Source organism: Elgaria multicarinata, chromosome 1 (genome assembly GCF_023053635.1).
Source record: "Elgaria multicarinata webbii isolate HBS135686 ecotype San Diego chromosome 1, rElgMul1.1.pri, whole genome shotgun sequence".
NCBI lineage: Eukaryota > Metazoa > Chordata > Lepidosauria > Squamata > Anguidae > Elgaria > Elgaria multicarinata.
Genome location: NC_086171.1, coordinates 203,222,429 through 203,240,505, shown reverse-complemented (window position 1 = coordinate 203,240,505; position 18,077 = coordinate 203,222,429). Strand labels below are relative to the sequence as shown.

Sequence of the window (18,077 nt, the reverse complement as noted above, 5' to 3'; positions counted from 1 at the left end):
AACGGCCAAGTCGACAAAATGGAAGAAGCTGGATTCAAAGTTCAAAGATTAAAGGCAGTTTATTTATTATGAGTTTTCTATTCAGAAATAGCTTCTCAAGTAGAAAACACATGCTTGACATTTGCGGTATGAAAGGCACCCACATATCTAAATCATTTTTTTTTAAGGAAAAAAAGTGTGTCAACCAGCAGACTAACGGACTCCAACTGATATATGCTTTGCTGGGGAAAGCCGCATTTATACATGTAGGTGCCCTTCAAAATGAATATCAGAAATCCATTCCCACATTAGGAATGGAATCTGTACCTACGTACAAAATGTATAATTCAAAGCAAACCTAAGTCATAAGAACGTAAGAAAAGCCCTGCCGGATCAAACCAAGGGCCCACTGAGTCCAGGAACTGATGCAAAATCAGCTTTAGGCCTTAGCTAGATCTACCTGTTCTGCCGCAACAGAGGAGGGAAGATCTCGCATTGTGTTTAACACGAGATCCCTCCTCTGTCTACACGTGACGCGCGACGACCTCAGAAGGAGAGGCGTCACGTCCGCCATTTTTTTAAAGGACCAGCAGCGCACGAACACTCGTGCGCAAAAGGTAAGTCCTTTTTAAAATTTAACTTACTTTCCCCGCTACCCTCACCCTACCCCCGATGGGTGCAGCGCTGCTGAGGAGCTCTGCGCCCCGTGCGCAGCTCCCGGCTCTTCGTGAGGAATTGTGTGGAGCCAGGTCAACCCATGGCAACCAGCCACACGTTCTGCAGTTTCGGGCTCAGCCCGGGACCACAGAAAAACCAAGGCCAAAGGGGAGGGCTATATCCTGGGTCAAGTGAGGAATCATCCCTCCCTGATCCCGGGATAAAGTCCTGTCTAGCTATGGCCTTAGTGAGGAACTCCACATCATTCTGATTCATGAATGGAAGCTGAGAATGTGTCCTAGTTACTTGGGCCATGTTGAAATCTCCCTTCCCACGCCTGGTTTCTTCTGGCAAGTCTCTTTAAGACAGTCCGCTTGGTCAAACTGGGTCAAGTATCTTTCCTCTTCATTAACAGTTTCCCTTTTTCTTGTTCCAGCCTAATCAAGAGCAGGTGTGTCACTTCTTTGCCCTTCTCTTTTCGCTAGCCCTGATCCAAGGATGTGCATTTCCTAGGGTGACCATATGAAAAGGAGGACAGGGCTCCTGTACCTTTAACAGTTGCATAGAAAAGGGACTTTCAGCAGGTGGCATTTGTATATATGGAGAACCTGGTGAAATTCCCTCTTCATCACAACAGTTAAAGCTGCCCTCTTGACCAGATACAAAAGAGGACAGGGCTCCTGCAGAGGGACCCTCAGTCTGATGCAGCATGGCACTTCTTACGTTCTTAGCCAAAACCTTAATTTATTAGTACAAGCAAAATTCACACCTCTGCCACATACTATTATGCAAGTGTTCCCCTTGCTGCATTTCACCATATATCTGTGCTGTGGGAGATGAGACTGGCACAAAAATACAATGGAGAAAATCCATGTGGAGTGTACATTAGATCCAGAAAACAGTATACTTCCAAGACTTTAAACAATAATAACATCTGGATTGGTCTTGTGAAGTTTTTAATTAAAAAAGTGTGTGTGTGTGTGTGTGTGTGTGTGAGAGAGAGAGAGAGAGAGAGAGAGAGAGAGAGAGATTGTCTACACTAAAATTGGCACTGATTCCCTTTCCTGGCACTCAGCTGTGTAACTCTGTAATATAATGGAAGAGGGTTGTTTGGATTACATACTTTCCCCCCGCTTCTGGATTTTAAATACAAGTTTCCAATGTGCCTCAATGCCATTTTTTATTTATTCATTTATTTATTACATTTTTATACCGCCCAATAGCCGAAGCTCCCTGGGCGGTTCACAAAAATTAAAACCACAATTCTTTTTCCCCTGCAGTGAGATTAACTGCAGAGGCTCAGTATTAACATCTCCCTATTATAGTTGCATGGGCTACTGTGGATGGAATTCCAGGAACAGAGGTGCCACTAGCCACAGACCACTAGATAGACATCTAAGGGCCCCACACTCCCCACAGGGAGAGAGGGGGGCATTTTCTGTCCGTCATGCACTGCCTCTCATGATTTCCATCATTGGGGATTGGATTTGCCTAAGACTGACAGGTGGTGGCGGTAGCTCTGAGCTTCTGAGCTTCTATGGTTGTCCTCCCCATCCGTAGCCAACCATTTCACCACCTGCAGCAGCGCACTATGCACAGCTGCATCATCTTGCGCAGGGGAGAAGTGGGCTACAGGCAGTTGCTTGCTTGTTTACTTCCAGGCTTCCATATGCTCAAAGACACACTTTACAATTACTTGGAAGGTTTCAGAACCGAGTCCTGGAGTCAGTGCCCCTCCAAACACTGGCTCAGTCCTGATTCATACGTTACGAACGAGGTATGTCCATCACATCTCCATGTCTGAATCCCACACTGCACTAAACACATTCAGGCCATAGCTAAACGGGGTGATATCTCAGGGCAACCCCAGAGATTGTCCCTGTGCGTCCACATGACGCACAGGGGATCCCGGGAGCAAAGAGGGATGATCCCTCCCTTGCCCTGGGATCTCGCCCTCCCCTTCGAACCCGCTTTTTCCATGGTCTCAGGCTGATCCCGAGACCACAGAAAGTGTGCGTGGGCATCACAGGTTCCTCACGAGGAGCTAGGACCTGCGCCCATCGGGGGTGGGGTGGCGGGAGCGGAGAAATTAATTTAAAATTTGAAGAACCTACCTCATGCGCATGACTGTTCATGCGCTCTTCTTTAACAAAAAAAAAATGGGTGCGATGTCCTCTCCCTCCAAGGTCATTGCACACCGCGTGTAAACAGAGGGGGAGATCTCGCAATAAAAATATCGCGAGATCCTCACCCCTCCATCACACCAGACCCGGTAGGTCTAGCTGAGGCCTCAAATGACAGAATAGTGTCTGATCACATCAGGTTTTCCAACAGCAGAAGCATGGCAAGGTGTGGGAATCCTCACTGAGTTATATTCATCCACTGCGTGGTATTATGAAATTCAACTCCTATTGTCCATCAGACCGACAGGAATTATAGTGACCCCACCTTACATTCATTGACATCCTATGTTTATTTGTATGCCACTTTTCCACAGTAACGCATGCTCAAAATGGCTCACAACACCAGAAAAGTTTATATTTATCTAAACTTCAACATCAATAATATAGCAAAATTTCAAGATAGATCACTAAAAATTAGAAGACATGACAAATTTAAATTGTCATACAAATTTTAATGGGCTAGTCAAAACATCCCACATTAATAACTATACAACTAAGATTAAACAATACACTAATAATTCATGCTAAGGCCTAACAAGAGAAATACTCCAAATGGCAGCAAAATTACATTTGATCCAAAACTAAATGTTGCTCCTAGCAAGAGTCCACCTTGATGGTCTCTAGGCACCAGAAGTAGCCTTTGTAGCTGGTATAGGTCAAGGAGCCGTCCTCCCAGGCTAGGTAGAAATGAGCCAGGCATAGAGCAGAGACTAAAATTAGATCAACACTATAGCATTTTATAGGAACTGAAGTGCACAGGGAACTGGTGGGGCAAATGATGCATTCTGTATCCTGCTTTTCTAGCATTATTTTCTCTTTTTTATTATGTGTTATCCAAAATCATCTAATTGTAGAATTGGAAGGGGCCTATAAAGCCATCAAGTCCAACCCCCTGCTCAATGCAGGAATCCATCCTAAAGCATACCTTACAGATGGCTGTCCAGATGCATCTTGAAGGCCTCTAGTGTGGGAGAGCCCACGACCCCCCTAGGTCCTTGGTTCCATTGTCATATTGCTCTAATAGTCCGGAAGTTTTTCCTGATGTCCAGCCGGAAACTTACTTCCTGTAACTTGAGCCCATTATTCCGTGTCCTGCATTCTGAGATGATCAAGAAGAGCTCCTGGCCCTCCTCTGTGTGACAACCTTTCAAGTATTTGAAGAGTGCTGTCATGTCTCCCCTCAGTCTTCTCTCCTAAACATGCCCAGTTTTTTCAGTCTCTCCATACAGGGCTTTGTTTCCAAATACCACAACAGATGTCATTATGTGTGTTATGAAGTATAAATGTGCAGGAGGGATAAAGCATCACCGTGACTGTTAGAGCAGTTTGACAATGGAACCAATGACCTTGGAAGGTTGTGGGCTCTCCCACACTAGAGGCCTTCAAGATGCAGCAGGACAACCATCTGTCAGGGATGCTTTGAGGTGGATTCTTACAATGAGCAGGGAGTTGGACTTGATGGCCTTAGATTGGAGTGTAAGAGCATCCATAGCCAGGGTTGACAACACTCACGTGCAACACTGAACCAAGAAAGTTAGTGGGGTGGAAATTCATACATGATAAGCGGGAGGGATCACATCATTTTGTGGCCTTGTCTTGATCTCTAAACCATAGTTCTGTGTTACATTTGCGTTAGTCCATGTTTGCCACAGAGAAACCATTATGCAGCCCCTCCTGTAATGTAGGTGAGGATTATTATCACCACCACACTGGGTTTATTGTAAAGATTACTAAGATAATATAGGAGGCCTTACTGGTCAATTCACATATAATATGTTGAGGTATACATCTAAGAGTATAATATGTGAATAAAACAAATGTGCACAATTATCATACACGTGTCTCTGTTTTAAACGCCTCTTGAAAAAACATGTGTTCACATAGGCTTTCCCTGAACTGTGTAGGGCCATAGCTAGACGGGGTGAAATCCTGGGGTGATCCCCGTGATCGTCCCTGTGCGTCCACATGACACACAGGGGATCCCAGGAGCAGGGAGGGATGATCCCTGCCTTGACCTGGGATCTCGCCCTCCCCTTCGAGCCCACTTTTTCCACGGTCTTGGGATGATCCCGAGATCGCGGAACATGTGTGCGGGCATTGCGGTTTGTGACAGTTCCTCGAGGTTACTCATGAGGAGCCAGGACCTGCGCCCATCGGGGGTGGGATGGGGGGAGCAGGGAAATTAATTTAAAATTAAAAAACTCACCTTTTGTGCACAAATATTTGTGCGCACTTCTCCTTTAATAAAAAAATGGTGTCCGCAACGTCCTGTTCTTCCGAGGTCGTCGCACGCCACATGTAAACAGAGGGGGAGATCTCACGATAAAAATATTGCGAGATCCTCACCCCTCCATTGTGTTAGACCAGGTAGATCTAGCTGAGGCCTAGAATCCTCTTACTAACTTGTTTTAGTGTTATTTTGTTGGGTTTTTTTTAAATTTAAATTTTCTTGGTTTTTTACATTGGCACATTGTGTTTTTAATGTGAACTGCTATGGGATTTTAGTATATTAAGCAATATAAAAATATTATAAATAAATAAATAATACTGAGATAAATACTAGATAAATATATAAAGTATGATTGGAGTCATTTAGTTTGCTAGACTTACAGGCATGTTTTATTATTACTTTTGTTTGACTTCAGGCAGCTTCTTAATTAGCTATAACCTGGATGAATGCCATGGATAACCACTGCCTTCAGGCAACCAGCTGCACCCCAGTGCTGCAATGATAAACAACAGCAACAACAATCCTAAACATTTATATTGGACTTTAAAAGCTCTACAGTGCTTTATCTTACATTTGTCTAGGGTGACCCTATGGAAAGCAGGGCAGGGCTCGTGTATCTTTAACAGTTGCATAGAAAAGGGGATTTCTGCAGGGTTCATTTGTATGCATGCAGCCCCTGCTGAAATTCCTTCAACACAACTGTTAAAGCTGCAGGAGCCCTGCCCTCTTGACCAGCTACAAAAGAGGGCAGGGCTCCTGCAGCTTTAATTGTTGTGATGAAGAGGAAATTTCATCAGGGCCTGCATGCATGCAAATGACACCTGCTGAAATCCCTTTTTCTATGCAACTGTTAAAGATACAGGAGCCCTATCCTAATTTATCTTAATAATCCCTCAATAACTCGGAGGCAAGTCGGTATTAGGCCAACTAGTGAGTTTTGGGCAGAGGTGAGATCTGAACCCAAGACCTCTAGATTCACAGCTGATTATCTCCACCCCTCCTCTACCAGCACCCTCAACTCGCCTGCATGGAAATTCTGGTCACCTCTGGAGACCAAGCTGGAGATTAAATACTATGCTGCTTTAAGGATAGATGGGTGACAGGGCAAACCTCCACCTAGAACTTTCATAGTAAAAAAAGGTAAGCTAAGTTACCCTCATGGAAAAAGAATCACCCTGAGACACATGTTGAGGAGGTGGGCGGGGCTTCCGCCTAAAATTCTGTTTAACACTAGAATGTTCAGAATGACTGTTCTGTGCAGTCTATTAGTTTCCTATGTCTCAGGGTGATTCAAGAAAGCTATCAAGACTGATCTCTTCTGGCAGGCCTATCCAGTGGAATTTTAGGATGCTTTTAGGATGTTTTTAGGATGTTTTTTAACAGTGTATACTATGTTTTTAATCAGTATTTTATGTATTTTATTCTTGCTGTTGTTCCCCGCCTCGATCCAATCGAAGAGGCAGGAAAGAAATATTATTATTATTATTATTATTATTATTATTATTATTATTATTATTATTATTATATGAAGGCTACTTAGCTTACCTTTTTTTACTAAGGAAATTCTAGGTTCATTTCCTTTTTGTCCACCACAGCGAGTAGCAGCATTTGGTACAGCGTCTTCTACTTCATTTGTCTCAGCCTCAACCTCCTCCTTGGACATCACCATAGGGGTTCAAAATCCCCTCTCCATATTGGATGATGTAAGTCACACATGGGACAAATTCTCCAAAAAGCAAAATACTAAGGTCCCTTTGGTCCCGGTCTCAGATCTGATCTTCAAAAGAGTACAACCAGACTTAGCTACACCAGTTCCTATCCTGATGCTTCCAACATTAACGCATGTAATCAAACAATCCTGGGCAAAACCTTCTACTCTCTTGCCCATATCTAGAAAAATAAAAACATATAGGTTCCAGGCAGAGGAATGCTTCTTCCTCTTCACCACACCAAACTCCATAATAATAGAAGCATCTCAACTGAAGATGAAACAAAAGGCTCATTCTACCCCTGTGGATTCAGAGGGAAAGGAACTAGATTCTATGGGACGTACAGTTTATTCCACTGTAGCCACGTGCCATTCCATGTGACGAACTATAAGGTGTACATGGCAGCCTACCAGCCATTCTTATGGGAACTTTGCAGCAGAAGAGCCCATTATGGTTCACTCATGACCAAAAGACTGTGGTCCCTTCGGGAAGGAATCCTAAAATCAATCAACTTGAGTTTCTTGCTGTTGACAAAGCCCTGCAGTCACACAAATCTTGCATCAAGGGCCGAAGCATCCAAATTGCAACAGGCAATATCACAGTTGTCTTCTATATAAACAAGCAGGGCTGGACAAGATCAGATCCCTTCCTCTTTTCCGACTCACCCTCAATACCTGGGACTTGTGTGTGCATCACTACATTGCCCCTGTCGCCATATAGCTCACAGGAACTTCCAACCCCTTGGCCAACCCACTCAGCAAGTTGGGAACCAGCCCTCGCTCTCTCAGACGGTCGCACTAGAACTCTTTGACATGTGGAACATCCCAACGATGGACCTCTTTGCTACAGCACTAAATACAATTTGATTTAAATCATGATTTAAATCACGATTTAAATCACTACTCAGAAAGACTCGATTTAATCATGTGACTTCCCCCTCCCCCGCCCCCCCCAAAAGAAGTGCACTCTTCCTCACTATATTTACACAACTCAGAGTTACCAAAGACTCATTCTTGCTGGTATAATCTTAATATTTACAACCAGATGAAGGTTTCATTTTTAGAATAACAACTTTTCAGATTAGTTTTAATCTTAGTTTCTTGTGCAGATCTATTCCACTCCCAACAATCTATTCATTGAATTTTTTGAAACTTAGCACTTAAGAGGTAAGGGGTTGATTCTGTGTACATAAGACTTGCAAAGGAACAATGGGATTGTGATCTCTGCAGACACAAATTCACAGTTTTGAAAACTGTAAAACCAAGCATCAGTGATAATATCTTCTAGATAGAAAAAATGCCCAATAATCTTACAGAAACTTCTGGAAGAGCATGACATTGTGAGTGGATTAATGGAACTCGTTTACCAAAAAAATTAAACATTGCATGAATATACAGCCTCATGCTACATAATTAAAAGTGAATCCTTATTTCATGATGAATAGCCTTTGGACTATAATGTATCTTAAATAGAAAACTATATTTAGATCGATTTTTCCTCAAAAAGCATTTTATTAAAAAAAAATCTGATTTAAATTTTAAAAAATCCATTTTTTTAATTTATTTTTTTAAAAAAATCATTTATTTTTATCCACCCTGCAAAATACCAATCTTTCTGTGGCAGAGATGGGCACAATCCAGACTCTCTGGAAGAGTCCTTCATTTGGGAAACCCTCTAACCTATACATTCCCCCCCTTCCCATGTAGTCACACGAGTGGTGAACAAGATACATGACGATGGGGCTCACTGCATCTTGATAGCTGATAGCCATGGTAGCTGAGGTAAACGTGGTATGTGACACTTCTCCTCCTGTCCAGCCACACTTTTCTCCATCTCCCTCACCTCCCAGATCTGCTCACAAAGAGCAATGGGAAGATCAGGCAGCTGGACCTGGAGACTCCAGGTCTCACTGCATGGAAAATTGGGAACCTTACCAGGTCCCCAACAAGATCCTGGAAGTAATGAGTGCTTCACACAAATCTTCCACCCAGGCCTCATACACTGCCATGGGGAAGGCCTTTCTAAAATTTCTATCTCCAACAGAACAGGACCCAAAATCCTGTCATCTACCAAGTATATTGGACTTTCTTTTTTGCTTGAAAACTAGAGTTTTAGCTCTTTTCTCTCTCAAAGTTTACTCATCAGATAATCAAGACAGTATCGAGGTTTTCTCTCTCTTCTCACACCTTCTCGTTAAATGGTTCCACCAGTCTCCCCACGGGTCCCGGACTGGAGTCTGTCAGTGGTACTGGCTCAACGAACGGCCAAACTATCTGAATCCATGGCCTTGGCCAATGGCCACTCAAAGAACCACACTTACAGACGAGCAACCTGTCCTTTCTACATGCAGGGATTCCCTTAGGGGAGCAATTCAATGTGTAGATGGACAAAGAAGTCTTGCGTGCTGTTATTTTTACCTTTTCCAAACCACAGTGCAAACAAGAGAAAACTGTGGCTCTCTCCCAGGCCTTCTGCTCAAGCAGAGTGAGCACAAGTAGTGGCTGCCAAGTAAGCAAGCCAACATTTGCAGACCTGTGGCTTGAGAGAATTTCCACGCCAGTCAGATTAGCTACTGACCCTGTTCAATTTCTGCCTTACTATCCAATGCTTGCCTTTGCTCAGTTCACTTGGGTTTGTCATATGGATTGGTTTACTCATCTGTTCCTTGCCTGAAGGCTCCCCTGGTGTGGTTCAACTTATCTGATCTTGTCTTTCTTTCGCTTGTGGCCATTGGAGCTGTGCCGAAACAGATGCAAAACCCAAGCCAGTTAGACAGACTCCAAGGCTCAGCATCAACAAACTCTACAGAAGAGCCACACAATGATACATACAAGGGATGCATACAAAACCATGCTATATCTTATTCCAGATTCATCCATCTGGGGTAACTACCACATCCTGGTTTGGTACTCTAATGTGCAGATGAAAATGCACACTTCATTTGTAGCCGTGCATTAAAAGAGTTGCAGTGGGGACATTCACTCTCACAGATCAGGCCGGTTGGCATGCAATCAACAAGGACAGCACCCAATCCTAGCCTGCTGACCTAAATGAGAGCCAGTGTGGTGTAGTGGCTAAAGTGTTGGACAGGGATTTGGATGATTCTGAGTTCTAGTCCCCACTCGGCCATGGAAACCCACTGGGTGACTTTGGGCCAGTCACACACTCTCAGCCCAACCCACCTCACCGGGTTGTTGTTGGGAGGATAAAATGGAGAGGATTATGTATGCCGCGTTGAGCTCCTTGGAGGAAAAAAGGCGGGATATAAAAGAATAAATAAACAAATAATGATAGCCAAGTTGCTCTGTCCTGCGTCATCCCCTCATTTCTGAAATCCAGGGTCAAATGCCAATCTTTGCATAGCTAAGTGGAACCATCCATGCATGAGAGGGAGGTCTCAGCAGGCTTGTGGGAAACCCAAACTTTGCAGACGTACAAAAGCAGAAAAACTTCAGTCAGGAAAAAAAAAATCCTAAAAGGGGGAGGGGACCCCAAGAGAAACCCAGTGAGGACTGAGCGTGTTCAGTGGTCCCATAATTCTGACTGACTACTGTGAGTGATGGAAAACTGGGTGGAAGAGAGAATGGAACGGAGTATCATGGAGGAAAGCATGGCTGGCTGACTAGGGCCCTTTCTACACCTAAGGATTATCCCAGGGAAATGGAGGGATCGTCCCTGCCTGCTACCGGGATCCCCTGTGTGTCATTTGGCAGGTGCAGAAACGGCCTAGGACAGTGAACAGGAGAACTCACACTGCAACATTTTATTGCAGGCTCCACCTTTCCGTACTAAAAGAAAATCAGAATTTGCATCAGGAATTGCTTTCATTTGGGTCAAGTTGTGGGGGTTGGTGGGTGGGGAGAAAGCATTCTCCATAGAATTTCACAGTGAGTGGGTGAATATATACACCAACCCACATAGATTTGTAGTGGATATCCCCAAACTGAAACCTACCTATTGGAAGCAAAACTAGAAATTATAGCAGTGAACCTGCTTATAAGAATCAGCCTGCTGTTGGATTAATATACAGCAGAGGCTGCAGCCATTTAAAAGCATGCATCAACAGGTGATGGAGCAGAACCCCACCCCAAATCCACTTTGTCTCATCTGCTTATCTCCAACTAGGGCTCTGAGTAACCCTTTGCCAGGAAAAAAATCAGCTGGAAAGACGGGATGAGGGAGTGTGGGCAGGGCTTCATTCTTTTGTGGAGCACTTAGCATCCCTGTTTCACCACCACCACCACAACCCTGCAATTTATAGGAACGTGGCACAGAGTTAATTCATGCCACCAGGATTTCTCTCATTTCCCCCTGCATTGTTGAAAAGATATAACTCAGTGAAACCCAAAGCCTAAAACCACTTCCCACATAAGGGTAGCTAATCATGGGTTAAATAACCTATGATTTGACACAGCATGTGCAAGGCACATGCCACCTCAGATTTAAATATGAAACTTCAGATCTGCCCAATCATAGGTTGCTCCATAACATGCGAACCTGGACACTTGAGTTGTTTGTGGTTATACAACCCCAAATTAACCTACAATTTGTGCTTAGATTAACTTTGGGTTGTTTAACCCAATGTGTTTACAAATAAAAATGTCCAGGTTCGCATGCCATGGAGCAACCTACAATCGAGCCGATTGGAAGCTGCAAATTGAAATCGGAGATGGCCTGCACCCAACCCACCGCTTCATATCGTAGGTTAATTAACCCACGATTTGCCATCATCAGGTATGAAGAGGCCCCAACTCTTTTGGCATTTGATAGCCGAGTGTTGCGTAAACACAGAGAATTTATTTATAGTTCAACTGCAAATTTTAAGGATTGATATCATTAGATATAGAAAATGACAGGAACTCTCCCAGGTGAAAACCATGCACGTTTGCACTGCAGCAGCAATATTCTAAACAAGGTTAAAGCCACCACTCTGTAAGCAGAGATTCCTTACAATTCCAACATATCCTTTAAACTAGTCTACTACTACTACTCCTCGTCACACTGGGGTAAGGATCACAACTGACGATAGTATTTTTGGCACTGCAAGTCATGGCATAAATGTTCCAGTAATAATAATTTCCTGCCATTTCCCATTCAACATGCTTGAAAGAGACAGTCCAGGATATTTTAGGAGACGGTCTGGATGCCTACCCGGTTATTCATAATTCCTTACTCAGTGCAAGAAAACCGCCATGCTGAACGAGACCAAATGTCCTTCTAGCCCAAATCTTAGCCAGCCACACGTCTCCAGAAAGCGCACAAGCAGACTCTGAAAACCATGTTTGCCCTCCAGCACCTGGTATTCAGAAGGACGTTTCCTCTGAACATGGGCAATGATATCAGTGGTTTTATTCCCACCATATGCCAACCATATCGAGGCAACACAAGTTCGATCCTGAAACTCAAGCCAGCATAAACGGCTGTTTCTTTTGCAAAGAGAAGGGCCATTGCCTTACCCCCTTTCCCCCACCCCAGGGTAGCAGCTTTACCTCCCCACTCACTCTGGGGTGTTGATCCAGATGATGTCCAAGTGGCAGTAGTAAACACACTCCCTATCCTTGAAGGTGTAGCAAGTGCAGCGCTTGGATCTGCGGTGTGCTTTCCCCGGGCCAGCCGCTCTCTCCAGGTTGCTGCCGCTGGGTGAGAGCAGCCCTCCTGCCGTCTCCTCGCTTTCTTTGCTGACTCTCTCCCGGAGCTCCGGAAACCTCAGCCCACTGCTGTTGCTGCTGCCGCTGGGAAGCAGCAGGGGACGAGAGACGGGCAGCGAGAAGCCTGCAGGCCAGGAGGGAGAGAGAAAAAGAAGCTGAGTCAGCAGGGTGCATTTCTCTTCCCCCAGTTCTTGCATTGGTGTTTGGCACCTGTAGGAAAGGGGCTTCGTCCAGAGAAAGGTGCATCGGGCTGCATCGGAATCCGCGGCACGTTGACTTAACAGAACATTACAAGAGTGTCTTTTTAACAGAAGAGAATTAAAACGTCACCCAACCGTCAACAAGCATTCATGCTCAAAACAACTCCGGCAACCACCTAATACTTAATCAAAGAGTCCATAAATTGAGCAAATGGGGGACGCTGAGACAAAAGGAATGTAAAATTAAACATGATGGCATTTTAGACATATGTTCTTGTGTATATTGTCTGTGGTATGGTTTTATGGTTTTAGATTTTGTGTATCGTTTTAAATGTTTTAATCTTATGTAAACTGGCCAGAAAGCTTCGGCTATGGGACAGTACAGAAATTATTATTAATAATAATAATTAATAACAATAATAGAAAAACATCCCATGTGTTGACAAACTGCCCTAGCTTACCATGCCAAATCAACACTGTTTTCACCCAAACTGTCAGGATTATATTTATTTCTATTAATTTATTTATTTGATTTCGGCACCGCCTTTCTACCAAGAAACATGGCATTCAAGGAGGCTTACAGTCACAAATAAAACTTGATTAAACAATAATAAAAACAAGCAAATTAGAACACAATTAAAAACGCAGCAACATCAGAATAGAAACTGCATCTCATCCAACAGTCCCATTTACGTGCCAAAGGCCTGCTTGGATAAAGATGTCTTTTGCCTGTCAGTGGAAGAACAGCAGAGAGAGAGAGCTGCTATTGCAAACATGCAGAGGAGAGTAAAGGCAACTCCTCTCTCTTTCTTTTACAACAAAGGAGGGCAGCACATCCCTTCTGCTATCCAGGTTTTTGTTGCCAAGGTTTTAGCCCGGAAGTTGTACGGTTCAGAAGCATGTGTATATAAAAACTTTGGCCATAGCTAGACCTAAGGTTTATCCCTGGATCGTCCGGGGTCAAACCTGTTCATCTAGGTGACACACAGGGGATCCAGTGCTCAGGCAGGGGTGAACCCTGGATGATCCCAGGATAAACCTTAGGTCTAGCTGTGGCCTTTGTCTCATTGGAGGCTGTGCAAACTGCATTTTTGAGAGCAATATTTGGTATTCCAAGCTGTGTGCCCCATGCAATTCTATGGCTAGAGGCAGGGCAAATTTCAGTAGAGGCCCGCATATGGCTAAGTAAAGTTTCATTTTTTGGTTAAAAATTATGTTTGCGCCTGTGGGAGACTGGCTTCACTTACATTAACTGACTCCTTCCAATCAAAGTGGAAAAAATTACTAAATATTAAATTATTAACCTTAGGTTTTTCTACGATGGCTACCCTAACCCTAGAATGTGCCAAAGCAAAAATAGGTATCTACAAGCAAATTCAAGATATTGAACTACAAAATCATTTAAGCTGAGCAGTTCTATACCCTGCTTTTAGAGATAATAGAGGGCCATTCGCATCTGCTAATTATTTGGTTGATTTGACCATCCCCAAACTTCGAAAAGCAAGGTAGATTTAAAAAGATCCCTTATAGTGAACGGCTTTGCCTGTGTGAGATGGGAGAAGTAGAGACAATGGGCCCCATCTTACTTTACCACCATTTTTATCAAGACCTCAGATCCTCTCTTATTACCCTGCTCATACAAAACATTCCAGGTAGGCCAGATGAATTCTATGTAGAGTATCTCTTGCTGGACCTGAACTTTCATGTCACAGCTAAAGTGACTAGATTTTGCACTGCAGCCATCACTTGTCATAGAGAGGTGATAAATCAACATCGATGAAAGTTCTACAGCTGGGTTTCTCTTCTTTTCTTCTATTGCTGCTTGCATAGTCCCACTTTTAATCTCTCATTTTTAACTATTTTACTGTTCATTTGTTCTGATATGCTGGTTATTTACTGTAATAAACTTGAACTGAACTGAACTGAGCAGAAAGGGAGCCAAGCTATCCTCCCTCAGCAGGGAATTTCACAGCCAGGGAGCGGCCACCAAAAAGGCCCTTTTTGCATCACCACCAAATGTACCTCTAAAGGATAACATCGATCATAAGGCTAATTTTGTACATTAGGAGGAATATCGGCTTCAACATTTTGTTTCTCAGCCACCAGAAATGCACAACTTAACCCTAAAATCTGTGTATCTTCTAGATCTCAACCTGAAAGCAATTCTCAAAAGATTCCTTGAAAATGAGCAAACAGAACTAAGTAGTGAAAAATATCTTGCCCCCCCAAAAAGGTGCTACCTTTCAACATGCCATAGCATGCAAGTCAGAGCCCCGGCTCTTTGGTATCCCCTGCCAGATCCCTCTGGCATGTGGATTTCAGTGAAGATCAGAGCCTGTCTGTCTACACAAGAAAACCACAGCATTACTTTCAGGGTTCCCGAGGGAGTAGCATTGGAGTAGAGCACCCTTCAGAGCCCAGCGTCCTCTCTTGTGCAACACTACAAAAAGTCCTGGTACTTTCTGCCTTTTAGAGATCATTATAGAGATAACCTTCGCAACACCCTGGTAAGGTAAGCCAGAATCGATATTCCCATATTCCCATCTAGTCAAACAGACTTTGGTTTTGGTATCTCTAAGGCTATGGGGACAGTTTGCGGCTGAGGTTAGATTTGAACCAGGGAATTCCAGGCTCCCAGATCATATTCCAGATCACCACCACTGCACAAGAAAATGAGTTCTCTTTTGTTCAGCAATGAATGCACACAACTCCATCAAAATGCACAAAAGCAGTACAAAACCTTAGAAAGAACTCTATTTGTGTGTGTGTGTGTGTGTGTGTGTGTGTGTGTTGGGGGGGGGGGAGTCAGTTCTCCTTGTGCTGCCAGAAATCCTGGATATTTCATTTTTGGAAATAGTCATAATCATGGAAATATATATTAGTCATTTTTGTTGCCAAATGTTAAAAAAAAGCAGATAACTTTAGCAGTTCAATTTCAAAAGTTATAGCCCTGCAGACCAGATTTTTATTTATTTATTTAATGCACCTTGCTTTTTTAGATGCTTAAGTCAAGATATATTGCATTAATAATAACAACAATGTTGCTGCTGTGGAACGGAAGCGTGTTTAGAATTTCCATATTTAGGGAGTTATTTAGGAGGCACCGATTTCCGAAAGATGGAAAGAGCCTTACAGCAAAGCTTGTGAGATCTATGTTGCTTTTTGACTCAAACCCTGGGATTCACCAACAGGAGCCTGGTGCAAAACAGCGGCACAGGAAGGTGGCTAGACGCTAAGAATTCAGGGATAGGGCACCTCTGAGCGCATGCTCAATCCAGGAATTTGTGTGATCGGGACCAGATCACGATCACAAGTCCTTTCACACAAAAATCCATTCCTGGTCCCCACCCAAGCATCCTAATTTGGAGATGGGGGGGGTAGTTTTTTGCAAATGTTACACAACTGGGAGTAAGACCACCTAGACAGATTCTGTTCTATCTTCTGTCCACCCGCTGCTTTACAGCAGAAGCCTATAAGCGTCTACTTAGATGTAATCTCCATTGAGTCCATTGAGTACTCTAGGTATGCATTCTCAAGCTGCAACAAGAATACGGATAGGGAGACATTTTTCTCCCTCTCTCAAAATAGTAGAGCACAGGGGCATCCCATGGAAGTGATTAGTGGAAGCTTCAGGACAGATAAGAACATAAGAAGAGCCCTGCTGGATCAGACCAAGGCTCCATCTAGTCCAGCACTCTGTTCACACAGTGGCCAACCAGCCACTTCTTCACACAGCGCATAGACAGACTATGGACTCCACTACCACAAGATGAAGTGGTGGCCACCAATTTGGATGGCTTTAAAAGGGGGTTGGATCAATTCCTGGAGGAGAAGCCTATCAATGGCTACTAGTCCTGATGGCTATGTGCTACCTCCAGTAACAGAGGCACTAAGCCTGTGCACGCCAGTTGCTGGGGAACATGGGTGGGAGGGTGCTCTTGACCTTGTCCTGCTTGTGGGTTGCTGGTCAACAGCTGGTTGGCTCTTGTGTCACCAGAATGCCGGACTAGAGGGACCCGTGGTCTGATCCAGGTCTGACTAGAGGGACCGTGGTCTGATCAGATCCATGGTCTGATCCAGCAGGGCTGTTATGATGTCCTTAAACCAGTCCCGTTCAACTCCAAGTGAAGCGTCCGACTCGGTGAAGCGTCCGAGCCTTCACTGCGCGGCTGCAATCCTAGGCGCGTTTAAGGAGGGCGCAAAGTCCTTTGAACGCAAGGGCGCTAACTCCCGAGTAAACGTGTTTCGGGGGGTCGTGATCAGAGCAAGCGACCCGCTGGAATAAGCAGTAAAATGCGTCTCTTCTTCCCCACCCCACTTTCCTGTCCTTCCTTTCTTTCTTTTTTACCTGTACTCGAGAGAACGGTAAGTCCAACCAGTAGCAGGAATCCCAGCTCCATGAACTCCAAAGGGCAAGCGTCTCCACTTGCAGGCAAACACAAGGGGGGCAAGGAAGAAGGCGGAGGCGGCTGGCGGGAAGGCAAAACCAGCGAAGCCCTCGGCCGCCTGCGAAGGGGACTCCGGCGATTGTAACTCCGGGCTGCCGCCGGCACACCGAGCGCCGCCCCGGGGTCCGCTTCCCTCGGCGCGCTGCGGGGCGTTGACTCGGCGTCTGCGCGTCGCCTTGCCTCGCCGCTCGCTTCCCCCGGTTCAGGGCTAGTCCCGGAGGAGAACGCGTTGCAAAACCCAGGCGCGCTCCATAGTTGGCCCTTCTCGCCCTTCTCCTCCTCCTCCTCCTCCTCCTTTTTCTCCCCTCAATCCGATCTGAAAGTGGAGTGGCTTCGAAACAAAAACCAGGCGACCATCCGACCGCGACACGCTTCCGACCGCCGCGCTCTACCGCTCCCCTCTGTCCGCTCCCCGCATCGTGCTACAGGCGCCGGAGCAAGGTAAGTCCGGGGGAAAGGGCAGAGCGAGAGGCGCTGCTCCGACGCCACGCCGGGAAGAGCAGCCGAGACGGAGTGCGGCGCTGGGATCGCGACCCATCATTGGTCCGCAGCTCTTAACGCGGCAGCCGGCGGAAGAGCGGCGGGGGGCGCCGAGGAGAAGGCGGGGTCGTGATTGGTCCTGCCCTGCCCTGGGTTTTGCATACCGAGGAACGGAGCGTTGGCGTAGGCTCGCAAGTTACATCAAAGGGAGGCGAAACCACGAGGTCCGCCCCAGATGGAAGTATGTCCAATAGACTCCCCCAACCCGGTGCCCTCCAGATGCTTGAGACTACAATTTCCATCATTTAGTCGTATATCCTGCCTTCGTTCCTCTTCCAAGGGACCCCATAGTGGGTCACATGGTCGTCGTCCTCCTCTCCATTTTATCCTCACAACAACCCTGAGAGGTAGCATAGGCTGAGAATCAGTGACTGGCCCAAAATCACCCAATGAGCATCATGGTTGAGTGTGGGCTAGAACGCAGATCTTCCGAGTCCTGGTCCAACTCTCTAACCACATTGGCTGTCATCCCCAATGATTGGT

At 45.1% G+C, this 18,077-nt stretch overlaps 1 protein-coding gene across 1 annotated transcript in view; it reads right to left on the bottom strand.

Moving 5' to 3' along the window:
* The window catches only part of EDN3 (endothelin 3), a 54,256-nt gene extending 37,211 nt beyond the window's left edge, over positions 1–17,045 (bottom strand). Inside the window, exons 1-2 of the mRNA XM_063146793.1 lie at positions 16,955–17,045; positions 12,260–12,530 (exon numbers count right to left, since the gene is read on the bottom strand). Coding sequence (XP_063002863.1) covers positions 12,260–12,530; positions 16,955–17,006 — 323 coding nt within the window. The 5' untranslated portion in view covers positions 17,007–17,045. The remainder of the gene's footprint in view (positions 1–12,259; positions 12,531–16,954) is intronic.
* Between the last annotated feature and the right edge of the window lie 1,032 nt (positions 17,046–18,077).